This window comes from Ursus arctos, unplaced genomic scaffold (assembly GCF_023065955.2).
Source record: "Ursus arctos isolate Adak ecotype North America unplaced genomic scaffold, UrsArc2.0 scaffold_3, whole genome shotgun sequence".
Classification (NCBI taxonomy): domain Eukaryota; kingdom Metazoa; phylum Chordata; class Mammalia; order Carnivora; family Ursidae; genus Ursus; species Ursus arctos.
The window spans coordinates 53,203,153-53,225,743 of record NW_026622985.1 but is presented as its reverse complement, the minus strand read 5'-3'; the positions used below and the strand labels follow the sequence as shown (position 1 = coordinate 53,225,743).

Here is a 22,591-nt window from a genome sequence, read left to right as displayed (position 1 = left end):
ACTCAAAATCCAATACCTTTCTGGGTTACATCTGGGTTAAGATGTAACAAGAATAGAAACTCAAATCTAACACTAAGGTTAGATTGTGCTCATCGTTCTCTATTCCAGTAGATTTTAGAAAGATTGCCATCAACAAAAATTAAATTATGAACCTTGAATTACACCCTTTCAATGGGCCTTTGAGTTAATCAAAGCCTTAGTATAATCTTTTTCCAATTGGCTGACATCCGCCGACACTGGGGTTTGAAGAGACATTCAGAATTAGATATTAGATTGTTTCCCAGAGTCCATAGAACTGAGGGCTTCAGAGGGGAGAGGGTGGGGGAATGGGATAGGCTGGTGATGGGTAGTAAGGAGGGCACGTGTTGCATGGTGCACTGGGTGTTATACACAAACAATGAATCATGGAACACGACATCAAAAACTAAGGATGCACTGTACGGTGATAACATAATAAAAAATTTAAAAAAATAAAAGAACAACAGTGGACAAAGAAAAAAAAGTTAGATATTAGATTTAGAACATTTCGAAGTCAGAGGGACCCTCAGACCTCATTCTACAATGAAATAAATGAGACTCAGATAAATTGGAAGTTCAGACTCAAAACATTCTTTATCTAAATAACCATGAGATGGGATCTTAATGGTGTGTGGAGGCTTTGGGGAGGACCAGAGCCCACCTTTGAGAGCAGCCATAGACAACTGGGACAAAGAAAAAGCATTGGATTTGAAATCAGAGGACCTTAGTTGAAGTGCCCCCACCATCACTAATTAACTATGTAGCATTGGACAGGTTCTTTGTTTCCTAATTTATAAGCTATTGAAGACATAAGGTCACCTTGATAACTAAATGGAAATACTCATGAAAAATGGCTAAAATTTAGTCCCTGCCCATTTCATACGAGCATAAGGGCCTGTGATTTTAAATGTGTCATCTTTTTGTTCGCAAAGCCAGTGGTATTAACCCTGTTTACAGATGAGGTAACTGAGGCCCAAAGACTTGCTCAAGGCCCTTCAGCCATTAGATGATGTTGCCGAGTTAGGACCTACCTCTCTGGGACTCCAGAAGCACTCCCTCGTTCCCTGACGCTAGTGCAGCCCACAGCAGCTGCTCCAGAAATGTTTCATGAACAAATACCTGTTGTGAGAAAATGTATCAAAGAAAAATAAGACCTCACTTTAATTTTCCTGGGAAGCTTTGTAAACTTCTTAAAAGCAATGTGCACCAAATAAATCATTCCCAAAGGCCCTTTTAAGCCAGAAAAAAAATAAGCAAAATCATTGATATTTGATGTTGAGATTTATTCATCCAGAAAACAGCTTTTGAACCCACGTGAAGGTACTCTGCCAAGCACTGACTCACATATCTGACACGATAGTTTTAAAAGGCCAAAGTTGCCTCTTTATGGGACGTATATATATTTTATGGTATGATAGGGCTGCTTTTATAATTCATGTGGATAGTATATTTATCCCAGTTTTATGGGATTTAAAATCATTACAGAAGAGGTTTATAGCTTGATATACTGTATTTTGCTTTGATGTTTGATGTTTGTAGCCAGATTTGGCCACACCAATAAAATGCCAAATTCTCGATCAAGGCTGTGAACCCTACATTTTTTACTACATTGTTTGTGTGGGAATGAATATGATCTACTTTTAATAATCTACTTTAAAATATGCCTGTGTTCTGGGGGAAGGGGGACATTCCATAGCTCCTCACGTGCTACACTGTGGGGTAGGCAGCGGGGAGGGAAGGAAGAAGGAGGGCTCAGGTGTTGTCTTCCGTGGTTCAGTTTTATATGATCCCAAGGTTGAATAGGTAACCCCACTGTTTTCACTGAGAGCTGGTGGGGGAGGGAGGGGGAACAGGGATGCAGCGTTTTGTGATATAAAGTATCTTCAAGGAGTTCAATGAAAAAAAGACAATGAAGGCCAGCAGAGGGCTGCATTTTAGGACTTAGGCTTTTAAACCATGTTGGAAGTGAAAATTACCCTGGAAAATCCCCATAGGCACAGAGAGAGGCTACATTCTTTAGGGGCCTGTGGGAACTAAAACCATCCAAAGGGGAGCAAATTTGCACCTCCCACCTCGTATCAGATCCGGCATTTATATTCATTGAGACCTGGAAGATACATGGACTGTTGAAATCCTTGTCTCTACTTTCCTTCGGGTCAGGCTGGTACGGTTGAAATTCCGTCAGTTGAATGTGTATGTGGAATGACTCTAGACTATGCCATCCTATCCTAGATTCTCCAACTAAAGTGCCAGGCACATACAAGTGGTTTTCAGACCATGTTCCTCATTACAGCTGAGGGTCCAGAAGCAAGGCGAGTGGTGGGAGATGTGTCACCTCCCCATGAAAACCACCGATGTAAACCAAAAATGCTGGGTTTTACCTCTGTTTCTTCCCTGTCGGTGTGTTTGGGAAACATTACTGAATTTTTCTGATTTTGGTCTCCTCATGTGTAGAATGAAGGCGTTAGGCTAGGTGCTCTAAATGTAAGATACTTGCTAAGAATCAGCTAATTCAGAGAAATTCTGCTGGCAGCATTAGTCTGGTTTCACTGGTACTGAATTATAATCATGGTACGTATACCACTCACTTGTGTTGAGTTACTAAGATAATGAGGAAACCCAGCTCGGGAGCCATTTTCTCTTCAGCTTCTTCATTAGTGAACAGAACAGAAGTAATGACCCCAGTGACAAGACCCAGGGAAATGTGCAACAGTCTCCAATTACAGGGGATTCTCTTTCCTGGAACAAAATTACATATTTATTCAGGATATTTTTATCTTGACAGAAAATGAATAAAATGTTTTTCTTAGCAGTTGACTAATATTTCTTCAATAATTGCTTGGCTCTTTTTTATAGAAACATTATTCTTTTAAAACATTTATCTTGGACCAGTCTTACATATAGGTGATTTGAAAAGAGGCTGAGTGTTGTGATGCAGAGTTTTCAAAAGAGCAAAACCTGCTGAGCCAAGAGCATTTTTGTGTTGCTCGGAAGTCGCATTTGAAAATATTTATTATTTGATATCTTAATTAAAACATTTGCAGGTACTTTCACAACAGCTAATAGAGATTTTGACATGGGTAGCCAGTGTCGGATGATGTGCTTTAAGAGTGGGCAGCCCTTGTTTGACTCTGCTTTTGTTTTTACATCTTTCAAAACGTGTCTCTGTCCCCAGCATTTGCCTCTTGGGTGTTTTTCCTGTACTTCTGGAGGCTTCCGTGCACTGGATTTCTTCTCAGGCTTCCCGAACTTGAGCAAATTGGGGCTGACTGTATCAGGAGCGCCCTCTTGAGGACCGACTTGTTGAAGGGAAACTCAAGTCTTCATTCACTTAGACACTGCGCACTGTGTTTGTTACCTCTCAAGGCAAGGGCGGAGGAATGGATTTCATGAGATACAAAAGTGAATTAACTTTTTTTGTTTTCTGGCCTTTGTTTCCGTCAGGTCAGCCACCATCCACCTATCTCTGCATGTCACGCGGAGTCTGGAAATTTTGTTTTCTGGCAAGGTAAAGTGCTCATATATTTGGCCTCCGTCGGCTTTTGTAATGCTATAGATCTGTTTTATTCAGGGACTACCTCAAGTGCTCATTAAGATCCCAGGTGGGCCCTGGACTTGTGCCTTGTTGCATGGATCTGCACCACGTGGTGTTCTTGCCTCTCATCCCTGAGGGATTACTGATACTTGTCTACTTCATAATTAAGGATTCTGGAGGATAAGTTAGTTGTCTGGAGGATAAGTTAGTTGTTCCCTTGAAAAAGAAAATTTTCCAGCTGTGTCTGGGCCACCACCATTGATTCCTGTAACTTTTTCTCTAATTCTACAGCCACTTGAAATGCCTTGTGTATTTCAAGAGACACTAAATATTTACAGGTATTTTTCAAAGTCTAGACAACAGGGTTCTTTTTTTGTTTTGTTTTGAAAAGTTTTAATTTTATTTCTAAACAGCACATTTTAGATGGCTGACTTTTTGCAGTTTGGGGGTTGTTGTCTATTCAGTTTGTATTTTGGATTTGGGAGGAGGGTGGGTTGTTCTGAAGAATAAGACTGCAAATATTTTCTAAATGGGTTAATCAATTTTGTTAACATATATTTATTCAAAAGGCAGAATATACTATAAAGGAAAATTTGAGCATCCTGGCTTTTCAAACAATAAGGACACATCAGTTTTTAAAGCGTTTTCTCTGTTAACAGTGATGACATATGATTTACCCCATTGCCTTTTAAAAAAAAATCTATAAAATTTAAGAGTTTTGAAAAAAATATTAAAAAAAAAAACCTCCTTCCCCCACCTCAGTCCCCAGCCACCAGTTCCTCTCTCTGGAGGCAATATTACCAGTTTAGGTTACAAATACCATAGTACTTTTTCTGATTCTTGGCCATTAAAGTTTAGAATTGAAGCTTGATTAGAAACATCTCTAACTTTCACTGAACCCCTTTGGGAATAATTCTTATAATATCTCAAACCTTCTAATTGCTAAATGTTATTGACCCTGCAAGCATTTTATTATTATTTTAAGTGATGGATTAGGTAACGGGAAGGATTTTCTCCAAGTAGTTTCTATGGGCTCCTTACTTTACACAACTGTTTTCTCCTTAGCCCCCTTCTTTTCTTCCTCATCAGACTTTTCCTGGGCAGTTCCACCTATTCCCAGAGGCTCGTGACTCCCAAATCTTGCTTTGTAATCCAATCTGACACTTCTCTGCCTTTTAATCAGGTTATTTAGACCATTTACATTTATTATGATTATTGGTATATTTGGATTTAAATGTGGCCTCTTAGTATTTGTTTTCTGTTTGTTGCCTCTGTTCTTTGTTCCCCTTTTTTTCTTTTTCTGCCTTCTTTTGGACTGAGTGCTTTCTAGGACTACATCATATCTCCTTTGTAGACTTACTAGCTATAGCTCCTTGTTTCATTTTTTAGTTATTACTTTAGGGTTTATGCTATGTATCTTTAATATATCATAAGTCTGTCTTCAAGTAGTATTATGCCACTTCACATATAAGAAACTTATAAAAGTATACTTCCATTTCCCTTCTCCTAACCTTGTGCTATTGTGGATGTAATGTTTTATTTAGGCATGTTATAAACCCCACAACACATCACTACTGCTTTTGCTTTAAACAGTTATCTTTTTTTTTTTGGTAACAACTTTATTGAGCTATAATTTGTATATCATACAATTCACCTAATTAAAAGGTATAATTTGATGATTTTTAGTATATTCACAAAGTTATCCAGTTGTCATCACAATCAGTTTAAGAACATTTCCATCACTCCAGAGGTGTCTGGGTGGCAGAATCAGTTGAGCATCTGGCTTTTGATTTTGGCTCATATCATGATCTCAGGGTCATGAGATTGAGCCCTGCATTGGGCTCTGTGCTCAGTGTGGGGTATGCTTGAGATTCTCTCTATTCTTCTCCCTCTGCCCCTCCCTCCACTTGAGCGCTATAAATAAATAAATAAATAAATAAATAAAATCTTTTTAAAAAAATTTTTATCATTCAAAAAAACAAAACAAACTAACAAACCCAAAAAACCCAAAACCCTTTAGCCAATACCTATCCCCACCCCAACTTCCAATTTCCATCAACCTCTTCCATCCTTAGGTAACCCCTTACCTACGTTCTATCTCTATAGATTTGCCTATTCTGGATATTTTATATAAGTGGAATTATGTATATGTGGCTGGGGACTGCCTGGTCCCAGCCCTGCACTCTCCTGGATCATGGCCATGGCCCCCTGCTGGCCTCCCTGCTTTCACCTTTGCTCCCCCATGGTCTATGAATTGTCATGCAGCAGTCAGAGGGATCACCTGTCTCTGCCATCCTTTTTCTATTCCTTTTTTAAATATTATTTCTGTTCTTTTTTTTTTTTAAGATATTTATTTGAGAGAGAGAGAGATCATGAGTGGGGGGGGGATGGGTAGAGGAAGAAGCAGACTCCCTGCTGGGCAGGGAGCCTGACGAGGGACTAGATCCCAGGGATCTAGATCTAGAACCCTGGGATCATGACCTGAGCTGAAGACAGACGCTTGACTGACTGAGCCACCCAGGTGCCCTCTACTCTATTCTTTTTCTATTTCTCTCGCTGTTGGTGCCACCATTTATGCAAGTGAGAAAAATATGAAATCATCTACAAATTCCGTCTTTCAGAATCTGCATCTAATTTGCCAACTAGTTCCATTCTACTTCTTTCATGGTTCTGGGATCATCCCCTTCTACTCTGTCTGCTACTGTCTTAGTTCACTACACCCTCACTTACCTCTTGATCAATTACAGCAGCCTTGTAACTTGTCACCTTGCTTCTCATCTCTTGTGCTCCTGGTCCATTCTCTGTATTACTCCCAATTGTCTTTGCAAAGTCTGTAATCACATGCACTTTCTGTCGAAACAAACATCTTATTTTCCCCCAGTGCATACAAACCAGACTTCTTAGCCTGGCTTCTAGAGCCCACTGTTTTTGTACTCAATCTGTCTCTCTGCTCTTCTCTCTAAACAATCCAAGACCCATAGGACAGAAGCACACCCTGTTCTCTTATACCTCTCTCCCTTTGAACAAGCAGTCTTCTGCCTTATATCACTTTCTCTCTGCCTGGTTATTCGTCAAAGCCCGATCTAAGTGGCCCCTTCAGACAGGCCTCTTCTGATGCTTTCCCCAAGAGTGCTGCCCATTCCTGCTTCTCTGGCTCCATTTCATCTTACAGCATACTCAGTTACAGCCCATGCCTCTCTCTCTGTTTGAGCATTACTTGTTTTCACTTTTGTCTGCCTTTCATACCGTGAGTTCTTCCAAGAGAGGGACTTTATCTTATAATTTTAGTTTTCCTGATTCTGTTCCAGATACTCAGTTGGTACTTCTATTGAATAAAAAGTTATCCTATAATGTAATGGATTTTGTTATGAAGAGATTGTTCTATATAGTGATTATTTATCCAGCCTAAGAATTCTTTGATCTGTGTAGCTCTCCTGCTAAATATGCACTAATTGGTATTTCATTTCAGATGTGAGATGGAAAAACAAATTCTGGGGCAAATCCATGGAAATCGTTCCCATTGGCACAACCCATGTGACTCTGCCAGCGTAAGTTCTTTGTGGTTAGGAACGGTTAGGAAGAATTTAGGGCCCAGATACAGCTTTAGAAATGGGATCCCCTTCCTAATATGGATGGTGTTGAGTATATGTTTCTTTTTTTTCTTTTAATTGGTTTGACAGTAAGTTCAAACGTAGCTCATTTTGACAAGCTCACATTTTCTTTCCTTCAAATGAGAATGCTACCTGGAAACCAAAGTTCCCTGAACAGAAGCTTTGTAAAAACTCATTTCACTTTCTAAGAAAATTAAGAATGGTAGTTTTGCTTTAACATTGTTGTCCTACCTCACTGTCAAAATTCCTTTTAAGAAAAATAGGATCTTGATCCTACAGGGATTATTGATCCCCATTTATAAAGCAAGATGGCTGCGAGGGTGGCTTCCGGGGTGGGGCCAACAGGACTCAGGGACTCGCTCTGCCGCTTACTAACTGCAAATCCTTGGGCAGGTTACTTACCCTTCCTGATCACTAGTTCCCTCATCTGTAAAGTGGGAATAATAAACCACCTACTTTGCAGGGCTGTTGTGAAGATTAAACAGATAATATATATAAAGTACTGAAAAAAGTACTTGGCACAGAGTCTATGCAATGTGAAGTGTTTGGTCTTATTACCATTATCCTCATCATGAGTCTGTAAGTAGTGCCTGAATACTTTCTCATCATAAAAAGGTTTCAGATATGTGTGTCTTAAGATTTATATATAAGATAGGTATGTGTCTCCGCATATACATATATACATGTATACCTGTGTACACATATACATGTATGTATGTGTGTGTGGAGAGAGGGAGCAGCTTGTGAGATCCCCACCCCTTCCCCATTGCCTCTTCCCTTTTCTAGTCCGATGGCTTAGACAAGTCACCTCTGGCTCTCAGTTTTCTTCTCTGTCAAAGGAGAAGGTGGGTTTTTCCAGATCCCCAGCTTCTAGTGAAGCCCCTGGCAGCTTCCAGAGTGCCCGACTCTGACCGCCGTGGCCCTCTGTGGCCTGCGTGTCTCCTTGGAGAGGGCAAACGCGGAATGCCCAGCACGGCTTAGGCACTCAGTCAGTGTTGGTTCCGTAAATGAAGGAATGAGTAATTCATCCTGTGACTAATTTTTTTTAAATAGCAGTATTTGTTTGCATTTGCTGCTGGCTCTTCTGGGAATTGTGAACGTCACTGTTTCCTCCTTTTTAGCTTCGGAGATCATTTTGAGTGGAACAAAGTGACCTCTTGCATCCATAACATCTTAAGTGGGCAGCGATGGATTGAGCACTACGGAGAGATTGTCATCAAGAACCTGAATGATGACTCCTGCCACTGCAAAGTGAATTTTATAAAGGTAACCCAGGTGGCCCTGCAAGCTCGACCCTGGAGACACCTTGGCCAAACTGGGGCCCCAGGGCACAGGGTATCTCAGGGAACTTTTTACCTTCTCCTTTGTGCCATTGGGCAAGCAATGCCAGGAGCTCCCGGTGTCCCCCCTCCCAACCTCTGTCACCTGGAGCAGGGCCACGGCCCCTCCAGCCTCCCTCCTTCCACTCGTACTCCACTATGGTCTGTCCTCAAGGCAGCAGCCAGAGGGACCCTTTTAAAACATAACTCATCGTGCTACAATATGGGTGGACCTTGAAGACAGTATGCTCGGTGTAATAAGCCAGACACAAAAGGACAAAGATTGTATGACTCCACTCGTGAGGTACCTAGAGCCGTCAAACTCACAGACACACAAAGTAGAATGGTGATGCCAGGGGCTGGCGGGTTGGGGAATGGGAGTTAGTGTCTAATGGACACATAATTTCAGTGTGGAAGCTGAAAACAGTCTGGAAATAATATAATGGCAGTGGTCGCACAGCATGATGAATGTGCTTAATGACACTGAACTGTATGCTTAGAAATGGCTAAAGTGGTACATTTTGTTATGTATATTTTACTAGAATTTTAAAAAAGAAAGTCATGCTGTATATTACAAAAATCCCCCAACAACTTCCAGCTTTCCCAGTGTAAAAGCCCGTCTCCTGACAATGGCCCCCAAGGCCCTGTGCGGTATGCACTGCCCACCCACCCCTTATGTTCACACACGCGCACATACACGCACACCTGCATGTATGCACACATGTGAACACAGACTTCTACACATGGCTGTAGGTGCATACACGCACGTGCACGCGCACGCCCACTGCTTTCGCTCCAATCTCAGCTCCCACCACCCCCTCCTCCCCTTCCCTTCCCCACCATCCTCTCACCACACTGGCTTTTCTCTCTCTGCCTCCTTTTGCTTGGGCCCCTCTCCCCAGATCCTTCCATTATTAGCCCTGCCTTGTTAGTCACTTTCTGTCATATCCCATTTTCTTCAAAGTGTTTATTCCCACCCATAGTTAACTTGCTCACTGTTGGTTTACTTGGGTATTTTCATTTTCTGTTCCCCACACCCTCCTCAGCATCCCTGACTCCAGAAAAGCAAAAGCCTGATCTAATCTTGCTCAGTGTTGTAGGCTGATGTCTGGAAAGGCTCATGAACATTCATAGGGTAAATGAACAGATTGGCCAAAGGCGAAAGCATGGAATAGTCTGCTTACCTTTCCAAGTGCTTTCATTCCCTTAGATTCCTCTTGCCCTTAAAAATTTCATGTATTTAGAATGGTCTTAAAGGAATATTTGCATTTAATTGAGATCGAAATCCTAAGCAGAGAGATCAGGCTCTAATTGTGGAACTTCGTACGGTACCTCTCTGCACCACCTGGGGGACATTCTGGAGAGGTGGGTTGGGGTCTGTCTTTCACCTGTACTTCAGACTGCGATGTAGGCAGATAAAAAGCTGATAGTGTTTGGGGTGAAATAAAAATGAACCTGCCTCAAAAACTTCAGGTAGGCTGTCTGCAAAAAGAAGCAAAAGGCAACCTGGAGTAGGGATATATGCCCCCCAGCCCCCAGCCAGGTGAGGGCACCTGCTTCTCAGCATCTCCCCCAAGGAAATGTGCTCGAGTCCCATTTGTACCCTCCCCCTGGTACGCACACACTTGGGGCCAGAGAATCGATTTCTGTGACTCTGAGAGAGGAGGGAATGAGAACACCGGATGGGCCTCTGGTGTTGAAAGAGAATCTGAAAGCAGATGCAGCCCTTCCCAGTGGAGCGTGACCGCCTTCCTCTGTGGCGTTCCACCATATTGACAGCGATGGATTTGTCAGCAAATATCTGTAACAGAAAATCTGACTCCTGCTTCAGAACAATGTTAAGAGCCTAGACAGTATTTGTTTCCCTTTTCCTCCATTTTTACATGAGTGGAGACCTCAGGTTTACGTTTCCGATGCAGCTCTGTGATGCTGCTGTCCTCTGTCCTTCCTCCCATCTTCCCCATAGCCACAGAATGGGGAAACCACACCACCGGAATATGGCCCGGAAATGCCTTCCATCGTTTCGCAGAGATTTTTTTTAGAGCAGCCAGGTAATTGGGAGACTTGGGGAAAATCCACTCTAGGGAGTGAGACCCCCTCTGCTGGCCAGCTTGCAGTACTGTATAAAACCCACACGGCTGAGCAGGGCTGAACTGCTCTCAGATCAGGACCAATCCGCAGGGGAAATAAGGGTTGCATAACGTTCCAGTGGATTGGATGAACAAATCTAGTTTAGGGGAGAAATGATAGGAGAAATGCAAAATTGGTTGCTTTACAAAGGAGCCTCCTTTGTTGGTTTACAAAAGACTGTTTAGTTCCTGTCGGGAAAAAAATATATGAGTTACTTTTCTCTGAAATTGCAATAGTCAGAGCCACGGTGATGTCCGGGGAACGGCTATTCCAGAGGAGGGGCCTTAGGAGCTAAGCACAGTACTGGGCCAATGTGTGAGACCCGAGCCTTTCCTTCTGATGTTGTATGCAGCAAAAGTAGGGGGAAAGACCTGTATCTTTCACAAATGTTGAGTGTTGCATTGCAAACTATAGATAAAGCGTTAGATGTTCATTTTTGTGAAGTAATTAAATGTATGATTTTTTAAAAAGCCAGAACCCAGAACTGGCAAACTATATGCAATGTAAAATCATTCATATGGGTTTTTTCTCTTTACTTTTTTTTTCCCTCTCAATATCTGTAACAAGTTGACTCCAAAAATGAGATAACTCTCATTTGAATCCTAGGCAAAATACTGGAGCACTAATGCCCGTGAGATTGAAGGTACAGTGTTTGACAAGAATGGAAAAGCGGTGCATCGGCTCTTTGGGAAATGGCACGAAAGCATCTACTGCGGAGGCTCTTCTTCGTCCGCTTGTGTCTGGAGAGCGAGTCAGTATCCCAGTGAATCAGTCTCAGACAAGCGGGGCGGGGGGGTGGCCAGAGGAACTGCAGGTGGGCTGGCATCAGGGTCCGCCATCCAGGGTCTCCAACCTCTACCTGCTTGGAACTCTGTTCGAGCGACCAGCCCTTCTTTCATTCACCAGTCCTGTCTCACACTCATCCTCATGCTTACCAACAACACCTCAGTTGGTCTGCTAGGTCCTGGGTTCTTAATCCTGGAACAAAGCCATTGCTAATCCACAGTCACGCTCTCCGAGGAAATCTTCCAGGCTACACACAGCATTCCTGTGCCTGTCCTGGGCACTGAGGAGGAGTGTCAGTGATGTGCAAGAGGTCATTCTAGACTAAGAATGAATAAAGAGAAAACTGTTACTAGACAAGAAGAGTGACCTGGGGTTCTATAAAAGTTAAGGGTCTTCCAGATTCACCCAATACCCTTAGCCACTCTGCTCTCTCCTGTAATTGAACTGTGGAGAGAAGGGCTAGGGAAGCAAAACCTTCATAACATGTTCCCCCAAACATTTTAAGACTTTTGTCCATCTTCTAATCTGGTAAGTGTATTTCTATGTCTTGGCCATATTATAAATTATTGTTCTGAGATATCACCACTGGTATGCTTTAGGCTGATCAAAATAAGACCCCAAAAATCCATTATAATAGTAATTTAAACCATTAGGATGTGTGCTGTTACTTAGCAAGTAAAGGTTTGGGTGGCCCCACAGTTGTTATACAGGCAACTTACTTGTGTCAAAAGCACAGACCCCTGACGACACATTCCTCCACTCCCAATATGGTTCCCTCACGGATGTAAAACATTTATCATAATTCAATATTGTATTCCCGTGTGACAGGTCACTAAGCAGGGGAGAAGCAAGGACAATAGAGCTGTCATCTTTTGTGCTTCTCTTTTTTCAGGAATAAAATATTTACTAGGATTCCCCAGCAAATGTGTCATTAAGATTTGTCAGCCTCAAGTGGGTCCAGACCCATCCTTGAACCAGTCAAGGGCACCTGGGTAGGCAGAAGAAATTCAGATGGGCTGAGATTCACCCCCTAGGGTGGACACAATGCCACATGAACAGATCAGTTTTCCATTAGCAAGTAAGGGAAATAACTGTAGGGTAAGCAACCAACAGCGTCTCTTTCACCGCATGGTTGCCATATATCGTCCACTGTCACATAGGTGGCCATGAAGCCGGAATGAATTGGCTCCAGTGGCCACCTTCCCAGCTTTAGAAGTTCAGAGAGACACTCACTGTCCTTTGCTTAAAGTATGTGTCAGTGATGAGATGTTAAAGTAGCACCTTGAGAGAGCACACAGTATGAGCTGTTACGCTTGTTGTTGTTGCTCACTGACTTTGTGTTTCTGCCTTGGCCATGAGCATCCTTGGCCCATCTCCAAGAAGAACCACTGTCTTTACTCCAGTGGTTGGGAGACTGGGCTGGTTTTTTGAAGGCACAGTAGGAAGCTTTGCTGCTATTTTCATGACCAGGATACAGGGAGGATTAGCTTAAAATTAGACAGGAAGGACTCCTGAAGCTTAGAAAACTGGGTTTGCAGAACAGTTTGTGGAAAGCATTTGTATTTGTATGTGAGAGCAACTCCTGCTAAGGCTAGGAGTGGATTCTATTAGCCTACATTTGATTTACCCACTGTGTAAACTTGGTATTTTTAGCTTGATTTTTAGCTGGGATTCAAGTTAGGGCAATACACTTGGATAGACCACTTGGGCCGCTATAACAAATACCACCAATTGGGTGGTTTAAACAACAGAGATGTGTTTTCTTACACTTCTAGAGGCTGGGAAATCAAAGATCAAGGTGCTGGCAAATTTGGGTTCTGGTAAGAGAGGCTTCTTGACCTGCAGACAGCTGGCAGATCAGGGCCACACCCTTTCGCCCTTATTTAACCTTAATTCCTTTCTTACGCTCCTTCTCCAAATACAGCCATACTAAGGAGTAGGGCTTCAGCATATGAATTTTGGAAGGATACAAACCTTTGGTCTGTGACACTGCCCCTGCCCCCCCAAACTACACCCCTCTTACGTGTAAAATATTTATTCCATCCTAATAGCCCCAAAACTCTTAAGTCATTCCAGCATCAACTCTAAAGTCTAAAATCCAGACTCAGCTAAATATCATCTAAATCAGGTATGGGTAAGACTTGAGGTACAATTCATCTTCTCCAGCTGCGAACCCATGAAACCAAAATGTGCTTCTAAATACAATGGTGGGGTACGCATAGGATAGACGTTCCCATTCCAAAAGGAGAAATAGGAAAGAAGAAAGAGGTGATGGGTACCAGGTAAGTCCAAAACCTAGTAAAGCAAATGCCGTTAGATCCTAAGACAGCAGATGATAATTTTTGGCTCGATGCCCAGCCCTCTGGATCTGCTGCGGCAGTGGCCCTGCTCCCAAGGCCCCCAGGGCTCTGGGTGGTGGCAGCATGGCAGGTCGTAACTGCAGCGGTGGCCCCACCCTTTGAAAGGTGAAGGCAGTCTTCCCCCCTGGGCCTGTGTAGTCTGGGCCTGTGGTGGGAAGGGCAGCCCTGAGATCTCTGAATCACCTTCCAACTCATTCTTCCCTTTTCTTGAATGATAACGCATGTTTGCTGCTGGAGAGCTCGGTGGTCCCGTCCTGTAGAATACCTGCAGTTTGGTTCCATTTTCTCCCCTCCACATCAGGCAGCATTTCTGCTGGTATAATCCCATGTTTATTCCTGGCTTCTGCTGAACTAGATTTAAATTTAAATATGTAAGATTTGGAAGGACAAGAGTTGTTAAAAAGAAGGGCAGGCATGAAAGAAAAGCATAACACTGACCACTTGCTATGGGTTCAACCCTATTACAGAGCTAGACAGAGTTCCAGGAGGATCTGACATCTCTTAAATGAAAAATGGATTCTGCAGAGTGTGAGTCGTGTTAGTCAGGAAAAAATGGACCCAGAGTTCTTTTTAACATGTTTATTTTTGTAACAAATTATTTTTATAACTTACACAGTACAAAAACTTCATGGCATTACATAAATTCCCTATGTGACCACACAAAAGAGGTCTTATCCTTGTAGGTAGAAGAAAACTTCTAGAGAAAAAGATTTATAGAGGACCATTCACCACCAGTTTGTTAGCCAGAATACTTTAATAGAAGTGGAAGAATTTGGAGCTGAGAGAGGAAAATTATAGCTGGGCTGAGATGAAGAAGGTGAAGGAATGCAAATGTAATGTACATGGAAGGCAAGTTAGAGATGAGTGATTTCTTTTTCTTTTAGATCCCATGCCAAAAGGCTACGAGCAATATTATGGCTTCACACAGTTTGCATTGGAATTAAATGAAATGGACCCATTGTCCAAGTCTTTATTACCACCTACTGACACTCGATTTAGACCAGACCAAAGGTAAGCACTTTTTAAAAGATCTTAATCTCCAGAGATGTAAAATTCCTTATGAAAAGTCTTACTAACAACTCCCAGACCACCAGAGGCACCCGAGAGAGACAGTGTCATCTGCAGTAGGGGCCTCAGGGGGCCTTGAAGCAGTCATGTCATGGAAGGAACGGAGCCCAGCTTAATTCTGCATGTGGCCTGACCTTATTTCTATTGAAATATCCCCAAAAAGTGTTTAAGAGTTTTCTTGCATACAATGATACAGAACTTACTGTGTCTCTGAAAAAGTGAAAAGCACCCAGCTCCCTTACCCCTCAGATTTACAGTATTTTAGTGCATAAAAATCTAACTTCTGATCCTTTGCTGGCAATGAGCTGTGTAAACTTTCTTTCTTTCTTTTTTTTTTTTAAAGATATTATTTATTTATTTGACAGAGACAGAGACAGCCAGCGAGAGAGGGAACACAAGCAGGGGAAGTGGGAGAGGAAGAAGCAGGCTCATAGCAGAGGAGCCTGATGTGGGGCTCGATCCCATCATGCCGGGGTCACGCCCTGAGCCGATGGCAGACGCTTAACAGCTGTGCCACCCAGGCGCCCCATTTTTTTTTTTAAGATTTTATTTATTTATTTGACAGAGATAGAGACAGCCAGCGAGAGAGGGAGAGCTGTGTAAACTTTCTTAGTCTCAGTTTCCTATTCTGTAAAATAGAAATTATTATCTCTGCGCTTGGGCCTAATTTAAGACTCAAAACCCAGAAAGGAAAGAAAAATTATATATTTGACTTTATTTAAGGAAAAAAAAAACCCCTTCTTCATGGCAAAGTAAAATACACACACATACACACACACGCACACACACATACCTGTACATATTTTTTATATCTTTATATATTTTTTATATTTTATATATGTATATATACATATACCCAGAATTAAATAAATAAATGACAAACTGAGAAATCTATATTTGCAACTCATTTCATTAATTGGTTCCAGAAATCAAGATGAACCCATTAAAAAAATGGACATAGGAAAATGAACTGTTCACAAAATAGGAAATGCTGCTCTCTCTTAGACATATGAAAAGATGCTCAGTCTAAAAGAAATGCGTATTTTTAGAAACACGTTGACACACTAATTCTTAACCTACCAGGTAGCAAAGATTCAACAGTCTGATGTGCTCTGAGGCTCCCGGGAAGGGCATGCTGAGGAAGCAGGTGGGATAGAAACAGGGACGAAAGGGACAAATTCCTTTTTATAGATATAATTTTTGAACCATGTATGTATCACCAATTCCACAAATAACATCTTCCCTAACTACCGCAAAATACTGTTTTTAGGGTTGGAGAGGGCTCTTATGGACAGGGAAGCGTATTGATCTCCAGTTCTAGTAGTCACGATGACAATCTTTTCTTGGAATTTGTGTTGCGTTATTTTCCCCCTTACTGCCCCAGGTTCCTCGAAGAAGGGAACATAGAAGAAGCTGAAATACAAAAGCAGAGGATCGAACAGCTGCAGAGAGAAAGGCGGCGGGTCTTAGAAGAAAACTGCGTGGAGCACCAGCCGCGGTTTTTCAGGTGCGCGCGCACATCACGTGGGTCCTGGGCTGACGGGGACTGGCGACCCTGGAGGCTTGTGTATGCAGAGAGGGAACAGGGGCGTCCCCTCCCCAAATGCGAGCGTTCTTGGTGTCTTTCTTGCTCCAGAGTGCTAAAACTTCTCCTCTGAAACATGGAACGTGCAAGTGGTCTAATGCTTGTTTTGCAGAAGTTCCAAAACACTTCAGTTTGGATTTGGAACATTTATTATTCATTTTAGAATAACTTGCTGTTACAGATCTTGTCAAAAGTAGACTTAAGGATTTAGAAGGGGCATTAGAGGTCATCAGCCCTTCACCCCCTCTTTCATATGAACTGAGAAGAGAAACAGAGGCCCGGGAACATAGAAGATCTGCAGAGGGTCCCAGTGAAATGTCCTGGACTGGGGCCTGGCCCTCTTGCCTACATGCTAAGGCTCTGTACGGTTTTAGGGGCTTTTTTGTTTGTTCATTAAAAAAAAAAAAAAAAAAAAAAAGCATTGAACCAGGTCCACGTAGAAAAGCGGCAGATTCTTGCCCTACCCATTCCACCCCAGTCTTACTTTCAGAGCAGCCAGGGTTTTGTTGTCTGGGGGGTTTTGGGGGGGGGGGGGTATCGTGTTTTAATGGACAACAGGAATTAGCTACTAATCTAGCAGCAGCAACAGCAATAAAGTGTGTATTCCAGAACGGCAAAATAGCACCAAGTAATGTTTTATCCCCAAAATATAATGCTTTTTTCCCCTAGAGTCAATGTGGATTTTGTCAGATCCCTTCTGATCATTTCTACAAACTCAGGTTACAAGCAGATGAAGATCATTCAACTAGCCAGAGTTTCATCCCAAAATATTCATAACTTTGTTTAAATATTTTATTTTTATTTTTATTCAATTATTTTCAATTAGCCAACATATAATGTTCAATGATTCATTGGTTGCATTTAAATATTTTAAAAACAAGACACCTCAAACTATTTTTTTAAAAGGCAAGAGATAGATAAATAGATTTTTTTTTTTTTAAGATTTTATTTATTTCTCTGACAGAGAGGGAACACAAGCAGGGGCAAAGGGAAAGGGAGAAGCAGGCTCCCTGCAGAGCAAAGAGCCTGACGCAGGGCTCCATCCCAGGACCCTGGGATCACGACCTGAGCCAAAGGCAGATGATTTTTTTTTTTTTTCAAGATTTTATTTATTTATTTGACAGAGATAGAGACAGCCAGCGAAAGAGGGAACACAAGCAGGGGCAGTGGGAGAGGAAGAAGCAGGCTCCCAGCGGAGGAGCCTGATGTGGGGCTCGATCCCAGAACGCCGGGATCACGCCCTGAGCCAAAGGCAGACGCTTAACGACTGAGCCACCCAGGCGCCCCCTAGATAAATGGATAGATGAACAGAGTGATCCATTGATTAACTGATCAACTGATAGATATACACATATACCCTTAAGTAGGCCAATTCTTTTTTCTCTTTCATAAATCATCTGGTGTCATTTTTAAACAAGGGAAATCTACATTTATAAAGATGTTCACTGCAGTATTTTTTAGGATCATTAAAACTTGTGGGTAACTAAGCTGTCTCCAGAACTAGGTAGGAATATTCATCAGTTAGACCTAATGTGAAAGCATCAAAAATGAGTTCACAGGGGCACCCGGGTGGCTCAGTTGGTTAAGCGTCTGCCTTCGGCTCAGGTCAAGATCCCGGAGTCCCAGGAATGAGTCCCACATCGGCCCCCTCCTCAGCGGGGAGTCTGCTTCTCCCTCTGACCCTCCCCCATCTCATTCTCTCTTTCTCACTCTCTTTCTCAAATAAAAAATAAAATCTTTTTTAAGAAATGACTTCACAAAATCTGTGGAGCTCTATGGGAAATTAATTAACATTTAAATGCAAAATATAAAACATTACGTAGGCTTTTGTTGTGATCATCTAGAATGGAACAAAAAAAGACCGAACACGGTTGCAGCCAGGTGGCCATGCCTCTTTTTCCTCTGCATTGTCTGTGAAATTATCAGAGTATCGGATGTGGCAAATAAAGAGCTGGAGGAAAGGCAAGAATCCCCAGCACTAGTGGTCCTGGCAGACGTGCCCGAGAAGCACATGGGAACAAGGAAAGCGTCAGCGGGAATTCCAAGTGGAAACTACAGTTGGGACAGAGCCGGGCTCCTCTGTGTCGTAATAAAGTGTCTGACAGGCAGATGGGCTCATTTTAGACACATCCCTTTAATAGAAGAGGGAAACAGTGTGACAAAAATCTATGTCCCCGAGAGCTTGGGACTCTCCACTTTTGCTTCTAAAACATCTGAAATATCGGACAAAATTGCAAATGCACACACTCTTTGACAGAGCAGTTCTACTTACAGGAATTTTCAGTGTAACTGCACTCACGCGTATACAAAATTACATATTGTTGTATGTCTATCATATTATTATTTACATATGTCCGTGATAGCTAGAGATTAAAAACGACCTCCTAAAGGCTCAGCAGCAGGGCACCTGCTACATTGTGGTCCATTTCTACAATGGAATATCATGCAACTGTTTAAAAAAGAAATCAGGATTCCCCATGGCCAGAGTCACCAAACTTTTCCTATAAAAGACGAATGGTAAATATCGTTAGCTTTGCAGGCCGTAAGGTCTTAGTGGTAATTACCCAAGCCCACTGTGCAGCGTAACAGCAGCTATAGACGATAGTTAAGCAAACGGGCATGGCGGTGCCCCAATAAAAAGGGATTAAGATGAAAGGGGGTCTACTATAAATAAGTCACAGGGATGACAAACACAGCACAGGGAACATAGTCAATATTATAATACCGTGTGGTGGCAGATGGTGACTACACTTTTTGTGGTGAGCACTGATATAATGACATATACAGAATTGTTCGATCAAGAATGTTGTACACCTAAAACTAATATAACACTGTATATTAATTATGCTTCAATTTAAAAAAAAAAAAGAATACAAAGATAGGCAGAAGGCAGGATGTGGCCCTTGGGCTATGGTTTGCTGACCTTATTGTGACAATGGAAAATGATCTCCAGTAGATCCTGTTATGTCAAAAACTCAAGGGGGAGGATGCCATACAGGGCTGTCATGGTGTAAAAAATGGGAGGGGGTGGAGTGTGTACGTGTGAGAACGCATGCTCACAACGCATGCTCACAACGCATGCTCACAACGCATGCTCACAACGCATGCTCACAACGCATGCTCACAACGCATGCTCACAACGCATGCTCACACATGCATGAAAGTTCTCTGAAAGAATGAAGCTTATAAGATTGTTGCTTCTGAAGAAAAAGGACTGGCAGTCTGGGAGATAGGAACAGAAGGAAAGCTCCCCATCCTTCTGGACCTTTTACATTTTTATCTATTTCATATATTATCTATTCAAAGAAGAGTGAACCAAGGCTGTTCTCTCCTGACTTTTATGTCTTCCAATTCCTTTTGTTTTTCACGCTAACTTATAACTTGATGTGAACAACCTGGTCGGTTTGTAGCTTCCACACAGTCACACCCAAGGTGGTGGCCGCATGCCAGCCGTGTATGACAGATTCTTCCTTGTCCATGCTTCTCTCAGAAGCACCCTTTTTCACAGCCTCTAAGTTTGAGAAGCCGAAGTCAGGAGTAACAAAATGGTTTCTGGGCTTCCTCCTCCCTCAGTCCCCGTATGAGACTGTCACAGATATTGAATGCACGTGAGAATGACAGCCAGGCCCGGGGTGGGGAGAAGAAAAGAGGGAAAGGGAAAGAGTGAATATGACAATATTTTCAATAGCCTTCAAGAAATTCTTTTATCTTTCACAGGAAATCCAGCGATGACTCCTGGGTGAGCAATGGCACCTATTTGGAACTTAGAAAAGATCTTGGTTTTTCCAAACTGGACCATCCTGTCTTATGGTGAAAAAGGAAAAAAGATTGATACACCCTTATACTTCTCCCGTGTTTGCTTTCTGAAGCCACAAACCTGTGTCTATGTGTTTAAAAGAAATTTAGAGTGATCACCTGTGCTTAGCTTAGCATTGTAAGTATTTAAGTATGTATTTTCTTCAATAGGTTTCTTTACAATTTCAAATGTTGTCATGATTGTTTATATGAATGTAGAACACCTTGATATTTCATTTTCTATATAAACTATTTAATAAAAACGAAAGATTGAATGTTAACGTGTGGGTTAAAAAAGCAGCTTTAACACTAATTTTCCAAAGGTTAGGAAAATTCAAATTAAATTCATGCCTTATAAAATTGTGTTGGAGAAAAAAATTTCTCTCTCCCAGGTGCGTTAAGAACTACGAATACCCAGGGTTACTCACTCATGCGTAAGCTACCCAAGTTTAATTTGGTAGCTCAGATCTCTTTTTGCCTCCAACAGCTCTTGACTTGCTCATCCAGAACAATTCTGCTGGTGCTGGAGTCTGAAGAATGTTTGCATTTGCATTTTGGTGGTTGAGAGGCTGGCATAAGATTACTGGAATGTATGTTTCTATATCAGATAGATATGGCACCTTCCTGAAATGGAGGAAGCATTTGGGCTCATCCCTCCCTAGGGGTGTGTTGCCTTATGTGCAAAGGTGTACCCTGTTACTCACAGAAATTGTCCTCCATCTGGGAAATTCCCATTAATTAAATGCTCCTATGGCATCCCAGAGACACAGAAATTTCTCCTTAGTGAGAACCGAACTCTTGACAAGTTAAACTGTTTTCTGCTTCCCACTCCCATCCCTAGGTTCCCCACCCTTCACCATAGCTCTGTTGAGTATGGACTGTGCCAGGTTAGCGTAAAACATACCGTGCATTCTACACAACAGTTTGACTTTCTAAAAGTTTGGCAAAATAACTGATTATTTTAAATAACAAGTTTTTCTTAAATACTGTTTTGGTATTTTCTACCTCTTAATAACACCATATTTTAGATCTTGTATAAAAAGTTCGACCGTCTGCCTTATAGACAAATGTAGAGAATTGATGTTCTTCCTTTGTGTTGTGTTCTGATAAAGCGTTGTCTTATCTCTTTCCTACACTTTCTTCTTTCTTCTTACTCATTTCACTCTTGTGAGTTTTGCAGCAGTTTTAAATAATACAGATTGTAACTACTAAAAGGGGAAACTTTGTCTTTTTAAATATGGTACTTTAAAGTACAATACTACAATTTGTGCAGTAGTTGAAGTGTGTTATCAAAGTAATGCCAACTTCTGCCCAGATTAGATTAAAACCAAAGCCCAATTTTTGAGCCTTTTACTCTCACGTCCATAACAGTCCTATGGAATAGCGAGTATAATGGTGTAGTAAAAAGAGTTCTCCAGAAAACACTTACAGATATTTAAATAATTTCAGAGCGTGTAGAATTCTATGAATGAAAAGTAGAATAACTAATGGGGGAAAAAAGAACGCATGATTATTTTCAGTGTCACACCAAATGACCCAGTAGTTGGACAGCATCGCATTTTCAAAATGGACAGTTATTTAAAGTGGGTCAGTAGCCTTTTGGAATCTGCACGTGATTAGCATTTGAAAACAATAAATGGCTCATTAAATATTACATTCATTCCTTCCATATCAAGAAGTCAAGATGAGTACAGTGTGAATATCATTTCCATTTCTAAGCAGTTTAGATGACACAGTCAAATTCTTTGGTATGTGCTTTGTTCTTTTCTTTTCAAGCGTGTATCCAAATTCTCCTCGCATACAGGAAGAAGCCGGCTGTAGATTTAAGGATACTCAAGGGAAACCAAATCTAGTTTTCACATTATGAAGGAAAATGCAGGCTTTTAGCAGTGTTGACTTCTAATAGGCCTCCTCCGGAAGCTGGCTCAAACAAGACAAAGAAACAAAGAAAAAAACTCACCACAACAAAACCAAGACAAGCAGCCTGAACGGCTGTAGCTTTGTCGTACAGCATCTGGAAGTTTTCTAATTGTCCCACTGCTGTTAACTTCAGTTGACCTTATGCTTTATTTTGGAATCACAAGGCTAAATGGACCAAATGCCGCCTTCCTAGTCATCTTATTTGAGATGGAAATGGAGATAAATTAGAGTAGGATGCAGAACTGTATGCAAATTTAAAAAGCTACTTGTCAGTACCAGCCCTCTATAGGGCGTTTCTGAAATTTAAACAGCTCAGTAATGCATCCTGTTACAATAGTCTTAAAACTACCTTGAGGGGGAAATGGCTTCTTTTTTCCTTCAGTCCCTATTCTCAAAAGCTGATTTGTAACTAGCTCAAGGGCATTTTCTATTTTTAAGACAACCCCCCCCCCCGAAATTTGGCA

The 22,591-nt window shown here is 41.8% G+C and overlaps 1 protein-coding gene across 1 annotated transcript in view; it reads left to right on the top strand.

Moving 5' to 3' along the window:
* The window catches only part of OSBPL3 (oxysterol binding protein like 3), a 250,126-nt gene extending 229,638 nt beyond the window's left edge, over positions 1–20,488 (top strand). The window contains exons 30-36 of the mRNA XM_057304348.1: positions 3,463–3,526; positions 7,023–7,101; positions 8,286–8,430; positions 11,220–11,364; positions 14,644–14,770; positions 16,212–16,334; positions 20,130–20,488. Coding sequence (XP_057160331.1) covers positions 3,463–3,526; positions 7,023–7,101; positions 8,286–8,430; positions 11,220–11,364; positions 14,644–14,770; positions 16,212–16,334; positions 20,130–20,226 — 780 coding nt within the window. The 3' untranslated portion in view covers positions 20,227–20,488. The remainder of the gene's footprint in view (positions 1–3,462; positions 3,527–7,022; positions 7,102–8,285; positions 8,431–11,219; positions 11,365–14,643; positions 14,771–16,211; positions 16,335–20,129) is intronic.
* The last annotated feature ends 2,103 nt before the right edge of the window (positions 20,489–22,591 follow it).